This window comes from Hemiscyllium ocellatum, chromosome 8 (assembly GCF_020745735.1).
Source record: "Hemiscyllium ocellatum isolate sHemOce1 chromosome 8, sHemOce1.pat.X.cur, whole genome shotgun sequence".
In the NCBI taxonomy this organism is placed as follows: domain Eukaryota; kingdom Metazoa; phylum Chordata; class Chondrichthyes; order Orectolobiformes; family Hemiscylliidae; genus Hemiscyllium; species Hemiscyllium ocellatum.
In genome coordinates this window covers 28,207,281-28,228,323 of record NC_083408.1, presented here as the reverse complement: position 1 = coordinate 28,228,323, position 21,043 = coordinate 28,207,281, and the positions used below count along the sequence as shown (strand labels likewise).

Below are 21,043 nucleotides of genomic sequence, written 5' to 3'. Positions count from 1 at the left end.
CCCTCTCCCCCTCCCCCCAGCTCCTCCTCCCCCTCTCCCCCTCCCCCCAGCTCCTCCTCTCCCTCTCCCCCGCCCCCCCACCCCCACCCCAGCTCCTCCTCCCCCTCTCCCCCCCCCAGCTCCTCCCCTCTCACCTTCCATGGGTCTTGCTCCCGGAGGTCACTGAAATCCTGGCCATAGATGGAGTTCAGGGCCTGTACCTCGGCCTCCTGTTGCTCCGAGTGAGATTCCTGCTGGGGGCCGCTCATGGTGGGACCTGATGCTGTTGTTGTTACCGCCGCCGGCGCGGGGCTCGCGAGATGCGGCCGGGCCGCGAGGACACTCCGCCGCTCCACATCTCTCCGACCGCACTCTCACCCCGGAACCGCAACCGGGCCCCACGGCATCAACCTCCGGGTCACGTTACCCGGGGCAACCATTCCTCTCTTCCCCACCCGCCATTACCTGTATTCTCGTTATCCACTCCTTGCCCCATTCCCCCCTCTTCACCCCACTCTTCCCCCTTTCCTCCCCCATTCCCCCCCCAATCTCCCCCCATTCCCCCCCCAATCTCCCCCTTTCCTCCCCCATTCCCCCCCCAATCTCCCCCCATTCCCCCCCATTCCCCCCCATCTCCCCCCATTCCCCCATCTCCCCATTTTCCATCTCATTCCCGTTTAACCCATCATTCGTATTTCCCCGTTCGCTTCCAACCCTCATTCCTCTCTCTTCCCCCCATTTCCATCTCTACCTCAATTCCAATCTCCCCATTCCCCCTTCCTCCACTCCCCCCACCTCCCCATTTTTCCCCCTCACCCCTGTTTCATCTCTCCCCCACTCCAGTCTCTCCCCATTACCATCTGTTCCCCCAGTCCATTTCTTTCCCCCATTCCCCATCTCACCCCATTTCCCTCGCACACCTGCCCGTTCCCCTCTCTCCCAGTTCCCTCTTTCTCCCCCATTCCCCTCTCTCTCCCCCCAAATCCCATCTCTCCCCCCACCATTTCCATCTCTCCTCAATTCCCCTCTACCTTAATTCCAATCTCCCCATTCCCCCCTTCCCCACTCCCCTAACCTCCATGTTCGCCCCCCATCCCTGTTCCATCTCTCCCCCATTCCCGTCTCCCCCCATTCCTTTTCTTGCCCCCTTCCAGTCTCTCCCCATTACCGTTTCTTCCCCATTCCTGACTCACCCCCTCATTTCTGTCTCTCCCCAATTCCCCTCTACCTCAATTCCCATCTCCCCATTCCCCCACCTTCACTCCCCCACCCTCCATTTTTCCCCCTCACCCCTGTTCGATCTCCCCCCATTCTCATGTCCCCTCCATTCCCCTTTTCCCTCATTCTCATGTCCCTCCATTCCCCTTTCCCCCTTCCAATCTCTTGCCCCATTCCAGTCTCTCCCCATTACCATTTCTTCCCCCATTCACCTCTCTTCTCTCCATTCCCGTCTCTTTCCCTCCATTCCCGTCTCTCTCCCTCCATTCCTGTCTCTCTCTCCCTCATTCCCCTCTCTTGCCCCCATTTCCCCTCTTTCTCGCAGTTCCTCTTTCTCTCCGTCCCTCTTTTTCCCTCTCTCCCCCATTCCCTCTCTCCCCATTCCCATCTCACTCCTTCCCATTCCCCTGTCTCTCCCTGCTTTCCCTCTCTCCCCATTCCCGTCTCAATCCTCCCCATTCCCCTGTCTCTCTCCCCATTCCCCACTCTTCCCTATTCCCCTCTCTTCTCCCCATTCCCCTCTCTTCTCCCCATTCCCTTCTCTTCCCGTCTCTCCACCCCCCCCATTTCCGTCTCTCCCCATCTCTCCACCCCCCCATTTCAGTCTCTCCCCAAATCCCCTCTACCTCAATCCCCCTTCTCCCCATTCACCCCACCTCCACTCCCCCACCCTCCATTTTCCCCCTCACCCCTGCTCCGTCTCTCCCCATTCCAATCTCTCCCCCATTGCGTTTCTTCCCCCCATTCCCACCTCTCTCCCCCATTCCCACCTCTCTCCCCCATTCCCACCTCTCTTCCCCCATTCCCACCTCTCTCCCCCATTCCCACCTCTCTTCCCCCCATTCCCATCTCTCTCCCCCTCATTCCCGTCTCTCTCCCCCTCATTCCCGTCTCTCTCCCCCTCATTCCCGTCTCTCTCCCCCTCATTCCCGTCTCTCTCCCCCTCATTCCCGTCTCTCTCCCCCTCATTCCCGTCTCTCTCCCCCCATTCCCGTCTCTCTCACCCATTCCTCTCTCTCCCCCATTCCCCTTTCTCTCTCCACCTTCCTTCCCCTCTCTCTCTCCCCCCTTTCCCCCTCTCTTCCCCCCTTTCCCCCTCTCTTCCCCCCTTTCCCCCTCTGTCACCCTCCCATTCCTCCCTTCTCCCTCCATTCCCATCTCCCCATTCCACTCTTCCTGTCCATTTCCCCATTCTCCCCCTCCCCTACTTCACCCTCCATTCCCCAATTCTTCCCCCTTTCTCCCCCTCTCCAGTTGTCTCCCCACTCTCCCTTTCCCCTATTCTCCGCTCCCCTATTCTCACCCCCATTTCCCACTGCCCTATTCTTCCCCTTTCCCCGCTGCCCTGTTCTTCCCTATACCCTGCTCGCCTGTTTTCCACCAATTCCGCTCACCCCTACTTTCCTCCATTTTCCCTCCCCATTCCCTCCTCCCCCATTCCCTCCTCCCCTATTTTCCTTCCATGTCCTCTTCTCTGTTTCCTCTTCTCCTCTCTTTTATTCCGCTTCCTCCGGGCAACAGAGTCATTTCTTCAAATTCTTCTTGTCCTCCCTATGAATCAGGGAGTCTGTTTCCTTGCTCAATGATTGCCCAAGACAGCGTCAGATGACCTTGGTGAATTCGCAGCACATGCACCATGACAACCGTTTCTGTGTTTCCTTCCTTCTCTCATCAGAATCCATCTTTAACAGAAGTCAAATGCAAGTTATACCCTATATACATGACAAAACAGTATTGATAAGCTTGCAGTCACTTCTCAAAGAGGTGCTGTTATTCACTGCCTGCCCCTTTGGGAAGGATCTAACTGAGGGTCGTGAATTGATTAAAAAATTGATTCAATGCATAGAGGCTATTTCTTCCGGTCAGGATGTCCAGATCGATCGGGCACAGTCTAAAACTTAAAGATAGGTAGTTGAGAAGGGAAATTTGGACTTCCTTTGGCACATATAGGTACCTTGAATCTGGAATAGTCTTCTGCAAACTTCTGAAGCTGCTGAGATAGTTAACATTTTAAAGATTGAGGTCAACAAAGTACATTAGACAAGAGAATTTGGAGAAAATGCAGGTAGATTAGGTTAAGGTAATTATATGGCAAAATAAGTTGAGGGGCTGAACTTCTTTCTGACCCTCCTGTTAAGGAGCCCCCTCTTGTGTCAATTCCTTTCTGTCTTTGTCAATATACAGGTAGATGGGATTATGAAGTCAAGTTTCTGTTGCTTGATAGTTGATGCACCCACAGGACTCTCATTGTGGACTGAGATAATGATAGACCATGGGTAATGGTGAGAGTGTGGTGCTGGAAAAGCACAGCAGGTCGGTCAGCATCCAAGGAGCAGGAGAATTGATGTTTTGGGCAAAAGCCCTGAAGAAGGGCTTTTGCCCGAAACGTTGATTCTCCTGTTCCTCCTGACCTGCTGTGCTTTTTCAGCACTACACTCTCCACTCTATAATCTCCAGCATATGCAGTCCTCACTTTCGTCATGGATAATGTTACTCAAATATATGCTGTAACTCAAGGGCATACGTAGAAATACGTCATTGTAATCTGAGATAAGCCTTTGTGAATGATACACTAGGAACATTCTGGCCTTTATAATCTCCAGTGATACAATGAATAGAGTTGAGAAGTCCAAGTATGATTCCAGGGTTGGAGCTGTCAGTTATAATAAATAAGAACCACAAGAACTGAATTAATTCACATTGAAAACTTGAAACTTTTTAGAACTAAGTTGTACGCAAATTACCTGAGTGATGACTTTCAAGCTGTCCAATAAATGTGAACAATGAGTGACATATTCATTGATATTCCTGGGCTGCCAAGGGGTCACAAAGCTTAACCAATGGAATGACCAGGACTAATCAGCTTGGGTGTTTCTTTCTGTAAATAGCAGAAATTGGAACTGATAAGGGCTTCCTCAAAATAGGCAGAGAGACACAGGAAGAGACTAACAATTGAATGGGATGCTCCCAGTGATTTGTCTCAGCCCAGTACTGGATGTTCCTGCACAACAACAGGACACCAAGTGAGGGGAGATTATCAGCATAAGGAAACCTCCTATTCTGATGCTTCACATCACAACTGCACAAGAGTTAGGACAAAATGTGAGGTTGTAGCAATCTGAAGAGATTATGCCCTGTTAAAACTGCCTTGCAGTGGGAGCTCTCAGTGAGAACCTAGCAGTTTCAGGTCAACTGTACTGAAGAAAGTTTAACATCAGTGAGGACCGCAGAAAAATTGCAAAGTAAGTTTTCTAATTTAAATTTGTTGGTAACCATAGTCCAAATGCTTATCTCTCAGTGCATTGATTTATCTTCAGAGCTCCTGATTTATAACTATTATTTCAATTCATGCTGGTGAAGAGCTCTGGGCAGTTCTGGTAGATTTGAAACTCCCAACAACTGTTTGTCCCTCCACAGTTGTTATCTCACCAGATGAATTTTCTTTTAAATATTTTTTATAATTCACAACATCTGCAGTATTTTGCATTTGATCCCATCATTTGCTGTAAAAGTTCTTCTATTTCAGTCGAACTCTGACAACCCTTATTTCAGTCTCAACTCCAGCCCAAATAGCTATCTCATGAGACTGATCACTGCCCAATTTTGAGTGGTAAAAATTGTGATAACAAACTTAAGATGGGTATCGCAAATGTTGTTCAACTTAACTGAAATTATTTGAGGTACAGTGAAACTGTGCTTGGTCTGAGGCCAAACTGACTTGGGTGTACATTAGTCACAAAGCCTGGAGTGGTCAGTCATGGAGTCTACACTCGTTATACGGAAGCAGTATTAACAGCCAGGATTTCCCAATTGCTAACTATTCCAAATGCCGATTTTGTAGCATGGAAAATGGTTATAATATACAAAGCATTTTGATAAATAAGACACTGACGCTGATGGCTTTTAACATCCAAGCTATACTCCCTAACTAACACAAATACATTAAGGTCAAAAGGGTAACTCGGGAGAGAATAGGGCCCCTCAAAGATCAGCAAGGCAGCCTTCGTGTGGAGCCGCAGAAAATGGGGGAGAGACTCAATGAATATTTTGCATCAGTATTTACTGTGAAAAAGGATATGGAAGATGTAGACTGTGGAGAAATAGATGGTGATATCTTGCAAAATGTCTACATTACAGAGGAAGAAGTGCTGGATGTCTTTAAATGGGTAAAGGTGGATAAATCCCCAGGACCTGATCAGGTGTACCCGCGAACTCTGTGGGAAGCTACAGAAGTGACTGCTGGGCCTCTTGCTGAGATAGTTGTATCATCGATAGTCACAGGCGAGGTGCCAGAAGACTGGAGGTTGGCAAACCTGATGCCACTGTTTAAGAAGGGTGGTAAGGACAAGCCAGGGAACTATAGACCAGTGAGCCTGACCTCGGTGGTGGGCAAGTTGTTGGAGGGAATCCTGAGGGACAGGATGTACATGTATTTGGAAAGGCAAGGACTGATTAGGGATAGTCAACATGGCTTTGTGCATAGGAAATCATGTCTCACAAACTTGATTAAGTTTTTTGAAGTAACAAAGAGGATTGATGAGGGCAGAGCGGTAGATGTCTTCTATATAGACTTCAGTGAGGCGTTCAACAAGGTTCCCCATGGGAGACTGATTAGCAAGGTTAGATCTCATGGAATACAGGGAGAACGAGCCATTTGGATACAGAACTGGCTCAAAGGTAGAAGACAGCAGGTGGTGGTGGAGGGTTGTTTTTCAGACTGGAGGCCTGTGACCAGTGGAGTGCCACAAGGATCGGTGCTGAGTCCTCTACTTTTTGTAATTTATAGATTATAGATTAGATTACTTACAGTGTGGAAACAGGCCCTTCGGCCCAACAAGTCCACACTGACCCGCTGAAACGCAACCCACGCATTCCCCTTCATTTACCCCTTACCTAACACTTCGGGCAATTTAGCATGGCCAATTCACCTGACCCGCACATCTTTGGACTGTGGGAGGAAACCAGAGCACCCGGAGGAAACCCACGCAGACACGGGGAGAATGTGCAAACTCCACACAGTCAGTCGCCTGAGTCAGGAATTGAACCCAGGTCTCAGGCGCTGTGAGGCAGCAGTGCTAACCACTGTGCCACCGTGCCGCCCATATTTACATAAATGATTTGGATGAGAGCATAAGAGGTACAGTTAGTAAGTTTGCAGATGACATCAAAATTGGAGGTGTAGTGGACAGCGAAGAAAGTTACCTCAGATTACAACAGGATCTTGACCGGATGGGTCAATAAATGCGAGGTGCTGCATTTTGGGAAAGCAAATCTTAGCAGGACTTATTGAGTTAATGGTAAGGTCCTAGGGAGTGTTGCTGAACAAGAGACCTTGGAGTGCAGGTTCATAGCTCCTTGAAAGTAGAGCCGCAGGTAGATAGGATAGTGAAGAAGGTGTTTGATATGCTTTTTTTTATTGGTCAGAGTATTGAGTACAGGATTTGGGAGGTCATGTTGCAGCTGTACAGGACATTGGTTCGGCCACTGTTGGAATATTGCGTACAATTCTGGTCTCTTTCCTATCAGAAAGATGTTGTGAAACTTGAAAGGGTTCAGAAAAGATTTACAAGGATAACGCATTTTCAGCTCTGATCTCCAGCATCTGCAGTCCTCACTTTCTTTTACAAGGATATTGCCAGGGTTGGAGGATTTGAGCTATAGGGAAAGGTTGAATAGGCTGGGGCTGTTTTCCCTGGACATCAGAGGCTGAGGGGTGATCTTATAGGGGTTTACAAAATTATGAGGGGCATGGATAGGATAAATAGACAAAGTCTTTTTCCTGGGGTCAGGAAGTCCAGAACTAGGGAGCATAGGTTTAGGGTAAGAGAGGAAAGGTATAAAAGAGGCCTAAGGGGCAACTTTTTCACACAGAGGGTGGTACGTGTATGGAATGAGCTGCCAGAGGAAGTAGTGGAGGCTGGTACAATTGCAACATTTAAGAGGCATTTGGATGTGTATACGAATAGGAAGGGTTTGGAGGGATATGGGCCGGGTGCTGGCAGGTGGGATTAGATTGGGTTGGGATATCTGGTCGGCATGGTCGGGTTGCACCGAAGGGTCTGTTACCATGCCGTACATCTCCATTACTCTATGACTCGATTTAGTTAATGGTAGAAAAAAACTATTTACGAAACAAAGGCAAATAATTAAACTCAGAAAACTTAATTTTAATTTCTGAGAGAGTGTGAGGAAAATAAAATTTGCAACTCTTGCATAATATGAGTGGTAATCCAGGAAGCAACCAGCAGCAAGCTCTGACTGTAATATTCATCCTTTCATAGATATCGTTAAGATTAGATTAGATTACTTACAGTGTGGAAACAGGCCCTTCGGCCCAACAAGTCCACACCGACCCGCTGAAGCGCAACCCCCATACCCCTACATTTACCCCTTACCTAACACTACGGGCAATTTAGCATGGCCAATTCACCTGACCCGCACATCTTTGTGACTGTGGGAGGAAACCGGAGCACCCGAAGGAAACCCACGCAGACACAGGGAGAACGTGCAAACTCCACACAGTCAGTCGCCTGAGTCAGGAATTGAACCTGGGTCTCAGGTGCTGTGAGGCAGCAGTGCTAACCACTGTGCCGCCCACTAAAGTGGAGTGTAAAAGATTAAATTCAGCTTTCATGATCTAAGTACCATTTGACTCCCCAATATTATATGAGGTTTTGATTCAACTGAAGCATCGGAAGCATTTTATGAATTGTATACAATAATTAAAGCATGGATGGATGTAATTTATCCTCTTCCCTGCTTCCACATCTTGTTTGTATCTCAATGGCTTTGTTCTCAGTGAGGCAAACCCACTTTCTCCATTTCACACCTAGCATGGACACCTAATTTACATCTCTAACTCTCCTTTATCACCAACAGCGGTCCTTTCTCTTTTGCTCTGGGCACCCTCACTATAGGCTCCATTCACTCCTCTTCCTCCTCCTTTTCCCACCCTCCAATTCTGTCAACAACATAAAACCAATTAGCCTCTAGCTTCTTTCAGTTCTAATACTGCTAACTCCAACTCTATCTCTCTACAGATGCTGAGCATCTCTAGCATTTTTTATTTTTATTTCAAATTCCCAGCATCCACAATTTTTTTGCTTTTAGTTATGTCTTTTTTGTATCTCCTCTTTATCACTTTTTAGCCTATACAATGTCTCATGTACCTTCTCTTTCACTACAACTTTGGTAGCATCTTCTTCCATTATTAAAGACAAATGAAAAGTATTAATTTAGTACCTCAGCTATGCTCTCTGCCTGCATGTGTAACTTCCCTTTTAGATTCCTAATCAACCCCTCGCCTCCTTTTACCACCCTTTCACTTTTAGTATGTTTACAGAAGGCTTTCAGATTCCTCTCCTCTTATCCTACTTTTCTCCAAGGAAAACAGTTCCAACTTCTACTGTCGATCTCCAAACCTGAGGTTTGTCATCCCTGGAGCCATCCTGCACTCTCTCCAATGTGATCACACCCCTCCTGAAACTATACACAGTATTCCAGCCGAAGTCAAACACATCTCCACAGATGTGCCTGAAATGCTTAGTATTTTCTATTTCCACCTCTTAAGACAGGGGAGAGTTTGTCATGTAGGGATCTATGAAATGAGCCAGTGCCACTTAAAACAACTTGCATAACCTAATGTCAACTGTTTTCGTGTAGTACTGCGAAAAGGCACGTCTGCAAAAGTAATGCAAATATTGGTGAGCAAATGAGGAGCAACATAAAACATGAAGTGAATAAGAGTTGAAGTATTTTAGGAGTCCTGAAATACCAATGTTATTTCAGTATGATCTCCATGAACAGTTCATGGTGAGAACAATTAATTGGTTCAGTTTCACAGAGAAGATGCGACCCCAGCTCTGTCCTCCAGGAATACATCCACCAAATTGGCAACTCTATTAAGCAGTGGATCAGGGTACTGGGGACGGAACAATCCTTTCAGAATATTGATAATAAAGGGGGGGGGGGGGGGTGGATTAATTTACTGGTGGTGTCACACTGGGGATGTCAGAAATGGCAGAGGATGACCTGTTAAAATTCAGGTTTTAGTGGAATAAAAGGAAGAATTCTACCATGATTCTAAAATAGAGTACAAGGGGTAAGAGGAAAACTGCAGGTATTGGGGTGGACAGGGTGGAGGAACCTGACAGTCATGGTGGGGTGGCTAATTTTTCAGTCAAAGAAAAATGAAGACATACAAGAAGTATCAGTACAGAAGATTGCACTTTTGGAGCAGATGCAATGAACACAGAGGAACAGGGAGAGTGGAATGTCATTACAGGATGTGGAGTGAAAGGAAATGTGGTTTCGTTGTTGGCAAATTCAGAGGGAGACAGGTTAGTGTGAGTGAGGGGAAGCACAAAAATTGTGATGGCTGCTGACAATCCTCAATTAAAAGATCTTGAGGGTAAGAGGTCAATGGGAAAAGTGCAGGTGAATCACAAATACAGGAAATAGACAAGAAGGTAGAAAACTCTTGGAAGCGACATCCAAAATCCCATGAATGAATAACAAAGATTAATGCTTGGAGCAAGGCTTCCCAAAGTGGAGTTCAGGATCCCTGAGCTGACATTTTGAGATTATAAGTTTTGAGACAGCAATAGCTGCAATGGAGCTGTGACCAAGCAATAACAGCTGCACTCCCTTCTAATAGGGGTCCAGTCTCACTGCACACATTACCACCTCTCCATGCTCACAGTAACCCACCCCCATTCTCTCAGAGGGGTCACAACAACATTCAAGCCTCGAAATGGGTTCACAGAGGTAAACATGTTTGGGAAGCATTGCCTTGATGATTCAGCAATTGTGAGTGTATCCAAAATGGGGAGAGTGGAATTTCAATTGGTATTCACATGAAATTAGCTGAAGATAGTTGCAGAGGAAGGAGATAGGGCTGTGAAAGTAGGTTTTGATGGATATCTGATCAAATGCAAAGCTGGAAATTAAAAAGCAATGAAGTTGAACCAAGTAAAAGCAACAAGCAGAAATCCTGTCAGAGCAGTGCTTCTTCAAGGTGGGCATGCCTGGAGAAGAGGTAGCAGTTAAAGAGACACTAATACATAACGAAGAAACTGGGTGTGCTCATAAATTGAAAAACAGAGTTAACATTTTAGGCCTATGACTTTTCATCAAATCTCTAAGATTAGAAATGTAATAGCTTCATCCTGTCTTAAAAATATCAGGTCTTAAAATATAGGCTGCAATTCAACCCCTTTAATTTACTCACTTCAGATTAAGTTAACAAAGTTTATGTTGTTTCCATCTCAGAGTTTCAATTGCTTCACCTACTGTACATCAAATAGACAGCACACACTGAGACAGAATCATACCAGGCCACTGGAAGAAAGTCGCTTGTCAATTTGAGAAGGTCAGTCAGGATCACCAGGGTGTTGAGTGACTTCAGAGAGAAGAATGCAATCACAACAGGAAGAGAAGAACTGCAACAGCTCTGAATCCAAGGAAGGAATCAACAAACTAGAAAGTCGCTATCAATTTTGCGGGCACCATTTGAGAATCACTCGGGACTTCACCAGTAATCTTGGGATATCCGCAATAATCTGGGAAGCTGTAAGTCCAACATTTAGTGTGAATGTATTGAGCTGATAGAAGTAAAACTAACCTGTTGCCTGTGTTTCGTGCTATCCAACCTCCTCCTTGTCAACTCTGATGTTGTAGTTACTCATTTGATACAGTCAGTTTCTGAGTTACTATATATAGGAAGATAGGAACCAGCAGATGACGAAAGATAATCTAGTTTGCTTTCTACCATTCTGGTAGTTGTATGGTACAATGATACTCATAATAAAAATGTTGTTGCCTAATTACTATGATCAATTTCTACTAATAGGATTACAACAGATCCAAATATAGGGTGAAGAAAATTCTGTGATGAAGATGGGAGACAAAATCACTGATTCCCAGCCAGTGCTACTTGCACCCACTTTATGTTTCAAATTATTCAGATACCTGATCCTAGGCTAGAATGAAATATTATGGGGAATTCCTTACCAATCCCAAAAGGGATTCACAAACAAGTTCCAGGATATAATCACAAAATATGTCACCAAATATCCTACACATCATTTGAGAGGAGTGACATCATAGAACATAGAACATTACAGCACAGTACAGGCCCTTCAGCCCTCGATGTTGCGCTACCCTGTCATACTAATCTGAAGCCCATCCCTCCTACACTATTCCATGTACATCCATATGCCTGTCCAATGACGACTTAAATGCAATTAAACTTGGCGAATCTACTACCGTTGCAGGCAAAGCATTCCATACCCTTACTACTCTCTGAGTAAAGTCTCCTCTGGAAACCCATTTAGTTCATTTTAAAACATTTGTACCAGATATGCACTGAATCTATTTGATGCTGAGGACACCACTCCTTTATCAACATCCCTGCAAGTGCTTGAGCCAGTCTCAGATCTTCCTGGCTAGGATACACACAGTTCCTATCTTCCTGGGCAGAGGACCTTTTAGGCACCATATGCAAGGTTAATATTCTCCTGGGCACAACAGACAATGTCAGTACGTTCCTGGAACCATGTACCTTCACACTCACCACATTTGGATTTCAAATCATCCTGGGATACAAATATTTTGTTTGAAGCTGCCTCGACACTGCCTATTGAGTGTGCATACTCCTGGTCAGAGTTAACATCTTCACTAGCATCATGTATCGTTTTTCCATCTGCAATGGCTTACATCCTCTTTGGATTAATCTGTTATTGTTATGTTATCCTTGACACCATAATAATAAAACAGGAATAAAGATTTATCGTCTGGGCAGAGGTATTGTGTTTATACCATTTTGGGACCCAAAGGTTTGCTGCCTCCCTGCCACAATATATTCAAACCTTATTCTCCTTGGCACTACTAGAAAATTTGAAATAGATCTTTTGTTGTGAAGAATTTTTGAAAATCCTGAATTTGTGAGCAATGCTGTATAAATGCAAGTTCTTTTCTTTTTATTTTTAAGGGGTTATACCCTCTTTGACACTATACACTACTTCTCTATGATCCCTGACACCATTGGTTTGAACACAATATGTACTGTCCAGACTTTATATCCTTCATGCACGATGCACTAGTTTGTAACCTTCATGACATAATGCAGTGAAGCTACACTGTTCTTATTCCATGTACTGACTCCCTGAATCCTGTTTGTCTGCATATCATATTCACACCCTGCCCTGAGCTTACATATTCTTTCATGAAAAATTATTGCTGAATTAATGAAACATCTTTTTCAGGGCCTTGTTCTCTGTCAGTACTTTGAGCAAGAAAAGATTAGTTTTTCTGGGAAGAAGGTGATTGAATTGGGATCGGGGACTGGGATCGTTGGAATTCTTGCTGTCTTGCTAGGTGAGTTAAAGACTTTGTAGGTGTGAAGGAGATCAATGGACTATCAAGAAACAGAATCGGTCACAGAAATAGGCCCAACAAATACAACACTAGGCTTAAGATCCATATGAGCTTCGACACCCCCATTCTTCCTTTCACACCATCAATGTATCTTTCTGTTCCTTTTTCTCTCCTGTTTGTCTTACTTGCCCTTAAATGCATCTCTTTTAGTTGCCTCAGGTATTCCTTATGGTAATGACTTTCACATCATAACCACTGTCTGGGCTAAACAGATTTCTCCTGACTTCTGTATTGGATTTATCAGTGACTATGTTTTGTTTATGACCACTTAGTTTTGGTTTCCCCCACAAAACACCTTCTCTATGCCTATCTCATCAAACGTTTTCATAATTCTGAAGATATCCATCAATCCTCAGTTTTTTTCCTTATCTTTAGAAAAGGACCACCAGCCTCATCAATCCTGCCTGACAGATTCCTTTTCTATATTAACAACATCTTTCATATGGTACTGGCTTCAAATATTGAAATAGTATTTTTTTGATTCCTGAGTGTGTATCATTTATGTAAATTGTGAACAGTAATAGTTCCTGTATTAATACTTATGGGACACAACTTTCCATCTTTTGTCAGTCTGAACAACTATTTTATCATTAGTTTTATTTTCCGTTTTCCCACCTTATTGAAGAACAGTACTAGGTTCCCACAGAATTGTAATAGCGGACTGCAATCTCATTCCTAATACTTCTAGTATGCATCAATGTACCCTGTCTCGATCAGAGGGATTTATCCTCATGAAGGTTGATTAGTTACTGATTGTTTCCTCCCCACTTTCTATCCTAAACGTGTTAACATACCTTTTTGATCCCTCTTCTAATGTCATGCTGAATCCTCAGTGTAAAGGAAGCAAATAAATTTTCATAAAGAGTTGTTTCAATCTTTGTCTTTCTCTTGAAAGTTCCTTTCCAATCACTGGGTTTCAAATAATGTATCATTATGGATCAAGTTCTGTCTTCCCTCTGGGAGGTACGGTGTCTCAATTGTACCGCCGCTAACCTAAAAATCTCCTGTCAACGTAAATGTAACACGTTTCAGAGTCATAGAGGTCTACTACACAGAAAAAGACCCTTAAGCCATTGAGTCTGTGCTAGTCAAAACAATCACCCAACTATTGTAATCCATTTTCCAGCACTTGGCCCATAGCTTTGTATGCGCTGGCATTGCAAATACACATCTAAATACTTATTAAATGTTATGAGGGTTCTGATGTTACAGGCAGTGAGTTCCAAATTTTCATCACCCATTTCAGAGAAAAAATTTTTCATCACATCCCCTATAAACCTTCTGTCTCTTACTTTAAGTCTAAGCCTCAGTTATTCATCCCACCACAATTGGGAAACATTTCTTCCCCTCATAATTTTAAACATCTTAATCATGTCCCACCTCAGTCTCCTCTGTTCCAAAGGAAACAAACGCAGTCTATCCAATCTCTCTCCATAACTGAAAACTCTCCACCATCCTGGTCATTTGAACACATTTTGCCTTTTAGTTGCTGAACTGAGGACTGAATAATCTCGAAAATAGACTCTCTGCTCCTGATGTAATATTCTTACATCACTCTGAACATCTTGACTCAGATGGAGCATTGAACTGGGAACTTATGAGTCCTTGTTCGCTCCAATCAGTATCCATGTTAGACCCTGTGAACCAATAAACATTCCTCTCGAATAAAATCCAAATGTTGCTGTTATTCCAATGTTAGAACATTAGATGTCATTGGTATTTAGCTTTCCTTATCATACGATGCAAAGACTAAGAAAGTGAGGACTGCAGATGCTGGAGATCAGAGCTGAAAATGTGTTGCTGGAAAAGCGCAGCAGGTCAGGCAGCATCCTGAAGAAGGGCTTATGCCTGAAACGTTGATTCTCCTGCTCCTTGGATGCTGCCTGACCTGCTGCGCTTTTCCAGCAACACATTTTCAGCTGCTAACCTCACTATTACCAGGGTTGAATAATTTGAGCTATAGGAAGAAGTTCAATAGGCTGGGGCTGTTTTCCCTGGAACGTCGGAGGGGTGACCTTACAGAGTTCTATAAAATCATGAAGGGCATGGATAGGATAAATAGACGAAGTCTTTTCCCTGGGGTGGGTGAGTCCAGAACTAGAGGGCATAGGTTTAGGGTGAGAGGGGAAAGATTTAAAAGAGACCTAAGGGGCAACTTTTTCATGCAGAGGGTGGTATATGTATGGAATGAGCTCCCAGAGGAAATGGTAGATGCTAGTACAATTGCAACATTTAAAAGGCACCTGGATGGGTATATGAATAGGAAGGGTTTGGCGGGATATGTGGCAGGTGCTGGCAAGTGGGACTCGATTGGGTTGGGATATCTGGTCGGCATGGACGAGTTGGACCGAAGGGTCTGTTTCTATGCTGTACATCTCTATGACTCTATCACCTATTTTGCAACCATTGCTGAAAATTATGATTTAACCTCTTTCTTTTTGATCAAAATTAGCTTGTTAATTTTGATTTTTTTTAAACCTAAATTTAATTTGACATATAAAATTAAGAAAAACCCAAAGATTATTTATGAATTCTGAAAGGGCAAATTTGTGTGTGGAAATATTGTTATATAAGTGGTTTGCCTTTAAGAGATGTCACTTTTAAGAAGTCCATATGCAATGTATATACAATGTTGCAACTCTGCCTGACAGTACAAGCTGTATATTTGCTGTACCATCCGTTTCATATTTTTATGTATTTAACTGTTTTAAATAAACTTACCCAGCGAGTTAATCAATTCCCGATATGATTGATTATTAAAATATTATCATGAACAGTGCAGATAGAAGATATGAGCATGGAGCTTCACAAATGCATTGCTTCTCTTTTTCCCAGAAGGGGAGGTGAAACATAATAGTTAAGTAGTGGGGTATGAAATATGGGATGGTTAAACACAGTGAGGGGAGGAAATATTAAAATGTCAGCACCTTGAAAACAAATGTTGAAATGAATCTGAGGAGTATTAAGAGAAGCAAGAAAATAAATAGTAGAGTCTGACTATTATTTTCTAATCACCACTAGCTTAAGGCATGATGTCAAAGGATTGAATGACTGCTAATGTACGATGGTTTAAAAAGAAATTAGGGTTAACCCAAGTAATTAAAGTTCTAATCACGGTTGTGAGAAAATCATGGCATAAGTTTTAAAGACTGTATAAATTATCTTTAAAATCAGGACGGTTTGCACGGATTTATTGAGGGAAGGTGCAGTCTAAATAACTTCTCAAGTTACAAGATGGAGGTAGTTTATTAGATGTAGTCTTTATAGAGTATATCAAGACTTTTGGCAAGGTTCCACATGATAGTTTGTTCCAAAAATCATATTTCCCTCAAAGAGGAAGTGGCAAATTATTTCAAATTTGTTTCAGTGTCAAGTAACAAAGATAAATGACCGAGAAGTGTTTTTGTGATTGTAAGGCTGTTTCCCACGGAGTTCACAAATTCACCAAGTTCCATGCTGTTTGTCTACAGATAAACAATGTTATCAACCCTTTCTGTTCCCTCTTCAAAAAACACCAGCAGTTTAGTTAAATACAATTTCTTCTTTAGAAATTTGTACTGATTCTTTCTAATAAACCCACCCTTCACCATGTCACTACTGATTCTATCCCAAACAATTGTCTCTAGGAGTTTTCCCAGCCCAGATGGGTCTTATGCTTATGATCTTTACTGAAGGACGCAATATGTTTGCAATTTTCCAGTCTTCTGGCACCTCCCCCGAATCTAAGGAAGACTGAAACATTATCTCAGCCGGTCCTGTCAACCTTAAGTACCAACAATCTACTCAAAACTTCCAGCCTATCAATTTTGATCTGTTCTAGTGTTTGAGTTCCATCCTCTGTCACTATGCCCCAGGGAACATCTCTCTCCTCTAGTAAAGACAGCTTTGCTATGCTCTTTCCCTCTGGGTGTAAATCTTTATTTTGATCCCTAATTGACTCTATTCTTCCTTTTAGCAATCTTTTACTCTTTATATGGCCATATAAGGTTATTTCTTTATTTTGGTTGCATCTTTTCTAATTATTTATTTTTGCTTCTCTTATTTGCTTTTTGGCCTCCCCTCTAAACCTTCAACATTTCTCTTGGTTCTCAGTTTACCCGACACATATCAGATGCATTTTTTTTGCTTTTTTTTAATCTTAATTTCCTTTGTCATCCAGTTCTGGATTTGTATTTTCCACCTGTTTGGGGGAAAATATCCAAACATCTCCTCTTAGAAAGTGTCCCATTTTTAGTTAGTATTTTTACCACCAATCTCTCATTCCACTCAATCCTGCCCAGCTTTGTTCTTGGCTCTCCCCCAGTTGATTTTTCTCACTCTGGATTAGAGTCAGAAAAATATACAGAATGGAAACAGACCCTTTGGTCCAACTCATCCATGGCAACCAGATATCCTAAATAAATCTAGTCCCATTTGGCCTATATCCTTCTCAACCCTTCTTATTCATATACCCATCCAGATGCCTTTTAAATGTTGTAATTGTACCAGCTGCTACTACTTCCTCTGGCAGCTTGTACCATACACGCATCAGCCTCTGTGCGAAAACATTGCCCCTTAGGTCCCTTTTAAATCTTACCCCTCTTACTTTAAATCTAGCCCACTACTTTTGAACTACTTTTTAGGTTTGTTTATTTGCCCTATCCATGACCCTCATGATTCTATAACATAACCTCTTAGTTTTTGATGCTCCAGGAAAAATAGCCTCAGTCTATCAGCCTCTTCCTTTGGTTAAAATCCTCCAATCCTGGCATAATCCTTCTAAATCTTTTCTGAACCCTTTCAAGTTTCACAACATCCTTCCTGTAGCAGGGAGGCTAGAATTGCACACTGTATCTCAATAGTGACCTAACCAATGACCTGTACACCTGCAACGTTACCTCCCAACTCCTATACTCAATGCACTGACCAATAAAGGGAAGCATACCAAACCACTTCTTCACTAACCGATTTTCCTGCGACTCCACTTTCAAGGAAGTATGAACCTACACTTCAAGATCACGTTATTCTCCATATCATCCTGAACCTTATAATACAATGATCACTATCTCCCAAATGTTCCCCCATGACATCCTCAGGCAGTAGAAATTATTGTTCCCTTTCTAAGTTTGGTTTCTTGCACCTCATACTTGATGAATGTAAGTTCGACATTGCATCTCATTTCAGCAATGTTTAATCTCACTGTTACCCCGAAAACGACTTTTAAATAAAGAGTACTTGCAAGAGATTAAATGGGTTCTAACATCAGTTCATTGGGAAACTAAACAGAGCTGGACTCTAACCACACGACAAAACAGTGACTATTTAAAATTTGTTTGACAGGCGGAGATGTCACCCTGACAGACCAACCAAATGTTCTCAGTCAAATACAGTTCAATGTTGCCAACAACATCCCCGTCTCAGTTCAACAGCGGGCCAAAGTCTCTGCTCTCATTTGGGGTGAAAACCAAAATCAGTTCCCCACAAACTACGACTTCATCCTGGGCACTGATATTGTCTACAGTTCACGGGACTTCCCTGCTCTCATAAAGACCCTGCAACACCTCAGTAACGAGAACACCGTCATCTACATCTGTTCCAAGATGCGAGAGACCATGGGGGCCATGGATTTCCACGAAAAGCTCCTCCCGGTGGACTTCAACACGGAGATTGTTCACAGAACTGCAGACAAAGAAATCGTTGTGTTCAAGGGGACCAAGAAGAGCCCTGGAGATGCAGAGAAGCCACAGATGTGACACTTTATATTAACAAGGGTGGAGAGGTGACAGGCTTCCTATCTTTGCAGAGTTCGTGTTACCGGTGACTCTTTCACAATAAGTTTGCGAAAATTGTCAATACTCTTATTCAATCATTTATTTGTATTTTTCCACCTCCCCATTGTATTCAGGGTTTGATTGTTAACCCAGCAAGCTCCTGAAGATCTTTTGTCTCTTCACTCTAAGTTTGGAAATTGATGTTGGAAGATTATGGAATTTCTAGGGAGTCACCTCAATAACCAATTCCTCCGTCCGCCAGGTTGAAGCAAGACTTCAGATTCAAATTCTAAAAATCAACTGCAACAAGGTCCATATCACTAATAAAGTTGTCACTGAATGATTCCCAATGCACCTTTCTGAGTGGATTTGCACTGAACTCCACTTTGGCTCAGCCTTTACATCCTCTGAAGCCACTAGAGGCACTATGCTGCTCAAAGTATCCCTTCCCTCACCCAGGATAAACAGGCCATCCCTAAAAAATATACTTCGCGTCCCAACTTCACCCCAGAGGGAGAGCTGCTTCGATCATTTGGTGAAAAAGACGTTATATTTTCAGACTAACAGCCTGATATTATTAATTATGGGCAGTTCTAAATTCCACAAAAACGTGACTAATGCAAATTACACTACACCAGGTTCTACATTAAAAACCGTGATGTTGGAACTGCTGGGAGGAGTTTGTGCGGAATACAACTGATCGAACGAGCTGATATTAGCTTAATATTTCTCACTGTCTAACACTATAACTTTTTTCAACACTGAAAAATAGTGGAATAATAAAAGGTGTTTCCTTAAGTGTTCACACTATTCTTTCGCGTGAGCTCGGGATTGAGTGGATATTTACTCCCTGAGGAATCATCGTTCATGTTGTGACCAACTAAATTCATAAGGTTCAATGCTGCAAAAGGGAATGTTGGCACCACACTTTGCCGCCCTCACTCTGCGCACTCGTATCATCACCCTACACATGCACAGACTCCCAGTGACACCGACACTCTGCATACACCCAGCCTCACCATCAACCTAACACAGGTCACATTGTCACTCTCCACACACACTCCCAAGTCATACTGTCACTCCTTGAACAAAAAAACACTTTCTCCCAGTTACATCATCACTTCAGACCACACTCCCGTCACTCCGCGCGCCTACATACACACACGGTCTGCAGATCTTCATTTTGCTCCTTCACGGGCTACAGGTGTTACGGGAAAGGTCAGAGTTTATTCCCCATCGCTGGCTCTCCTCGAGGAGAAAGTGGGGGGTGGGGGAATCCCCTGACCTAAACTGCAGCGCTTTGACTGGTGAGCATCCTCTTGTGCTGTTGTTAAGCAGGGATTTTGAAGCAACAATAGGTTTCCAAATCATGCTGGTTTGTGACATGGAGCTGTCCCATGTGTCTGTAGCAATGGCTCTTCCATGCTGTAAAGGCCGTGAGTTTGGAAGGTGCTTACAAGTTGTCAATATACACCTTGTACCGGGTACTCACTGATTTTCGTGTTAAATGACAGCAATTGTAGCATCTTTATAACAACCCTTTCTCATCATAATTGTCAACATTACTGAGATTAGCATTTAATTTTAATTTTCCTAACATTAATTCCATCAACTTTTCCATCATTGTGGGATCTGCACCTGCATCCCAAAAGTATTAATCCATGCCTCTAGATTGTTAGTTAAGAGACGGTACCACTGCACCACAGACTTGTCTAAAGTCAAGCCGCAGACTCCCAACTTGCACTTGTAGGTGGTGAACAGGCTTTGAAGTGCCAGGTGAGTTATAAATCACAAAATACCCAGCCTCTGACTCGCTCATGTAGCTAAATTTATCAACATAAGCAATGTACTTAAGTTTCTGTTTAATGGTAACAACCCCCATCCTCTACAAGATGTTGGTGAAGGGGGTTGGTAGGTGTTTGACAGTATTAAGGTTCAGGATGTAAGTTTACTGGCTGAGCTGGAAGGTTCGTTTTTAGATGTTTGGTCACCATTCTAGGTAACATCATCAGTGAGCCTCCGATGAAGCTATTATCCAATGACATTGTTAAGGTGATTGAACTTCTCCAGAAAGTGGTTAGACTCTGTCTTGTTGGCGGAGATGCTCCTTTCTTAGTCCTAATGTGGTGCAATTGATACCTATCTCACCTGTCCAAGCTAATCAGTCTGAAACCTGCTTTTCCATCAAGTTCTGTTTTTGTTTCCGAATTACAGCATCCTCTTTCAGTTTTATTGTCTAGGTCTAGTTGCATGAGAGCAAAGTGTGCATTGTTCTCTGAGGAATTGCTGACGGAACTGAACTGTATGGGGGAAGTGGGGGTGCCTTATACACATCATCACAGCAAATAAACACACGTACAGTTAGCAATAGTAGGCCGGCCTTCATTGGAACGATTTAGCATTTCAGGGTGCAGAGGCCACACCTGCAATAAACTTTGTTTAGGGTCCTTAAAAATACCAGCTTTGAGGCCTTCAATAAAAATTCACTAGATCAGTTCCTGGTGTGGGGGAAATCAATCTTATGATGACAGATCGATTAGAATGATCTTGTTTTCTTTGGACATGGGAAAAGAAAGGGGTGATCATAGTTAACTCACGAGAGGCATGACAGGATTAAAGTTGACAAGTTAATTTGCCGTCAATGAAAAGTCTTGCACTTG

The 21,043-nt window shown here is 43.4% G+C and overlaps 2 protein-coding genes across 3 annotated transcripts in view; one reads left to right on the top strand and one right to left on the bottom strand.

The window, feature by feature from the left end:
• eif2ak4 (eukaryotic translation initiation factor 2 alpha kinase 4) overlaps positions 1 to 352 on the bottom strand; it is a 131,399-nt gene extending 131,047 nt beyond the window's left edge. For both annotated transcript variants that reach the window (XM_060828744.1, XM_060828746.1), the window contains exon 1: positions 135 to 352. In XM_060828744.1, coding sequence (XP_060684727.1) covers positions 135 to 248 — 114 coding nt within the window. In that variant the 5' untranslated portion in view covers positions 249 to 352. The remainder of the gene's footprint in view (positions 1 to 134) is intronic.
• Positions 353 to 10,611: 10,259 nt separating this feature from the next.
• On the top strand, positions 10,612 to 18,365 carry LOC132818039 (EEF1A lysine methyltransferase 3-like). The gene is made up of 3 exons (XM_060828646.1): positions 10,612 to 10,767; positions 12,462 to 12,573; positions 17,953 to 18,365. Exons 1-3 carry the CDS (start codon positions 10,612 to 10,614, stop codon positions 18,363 to 18,365), a joined length of 681 nt encoding a protein of 226 aa, XP_060684629.1.
• The last annotated feature ends 2,678 nt before the right edge of the window (positions 18,366 to 21,043 follow it).

Coding starts and splice junctions, on each gene's coding strand:
- LOC132818039 (XM_060828646.1), top strand. CDS start 10,612: ATGCAATCACAACAGGAAGAGAAGAACTGCAACAGCTCTGAATCCAAG. Junction 10,768..12,461: donor CCGCAATAATCTGGGAAGCT/GTAAGTCCAACA, acceptor CATCTTTTTCAG/GGCCTTGTTCTCTGTCAGTA. Junction 12,574..17,952: donor AATTCTTGCTGTCTTGCTAG/GTGAGTTAAAGA, acceptor TTTGTTTGACAG/GCGGAGATGTCACCCTGACA.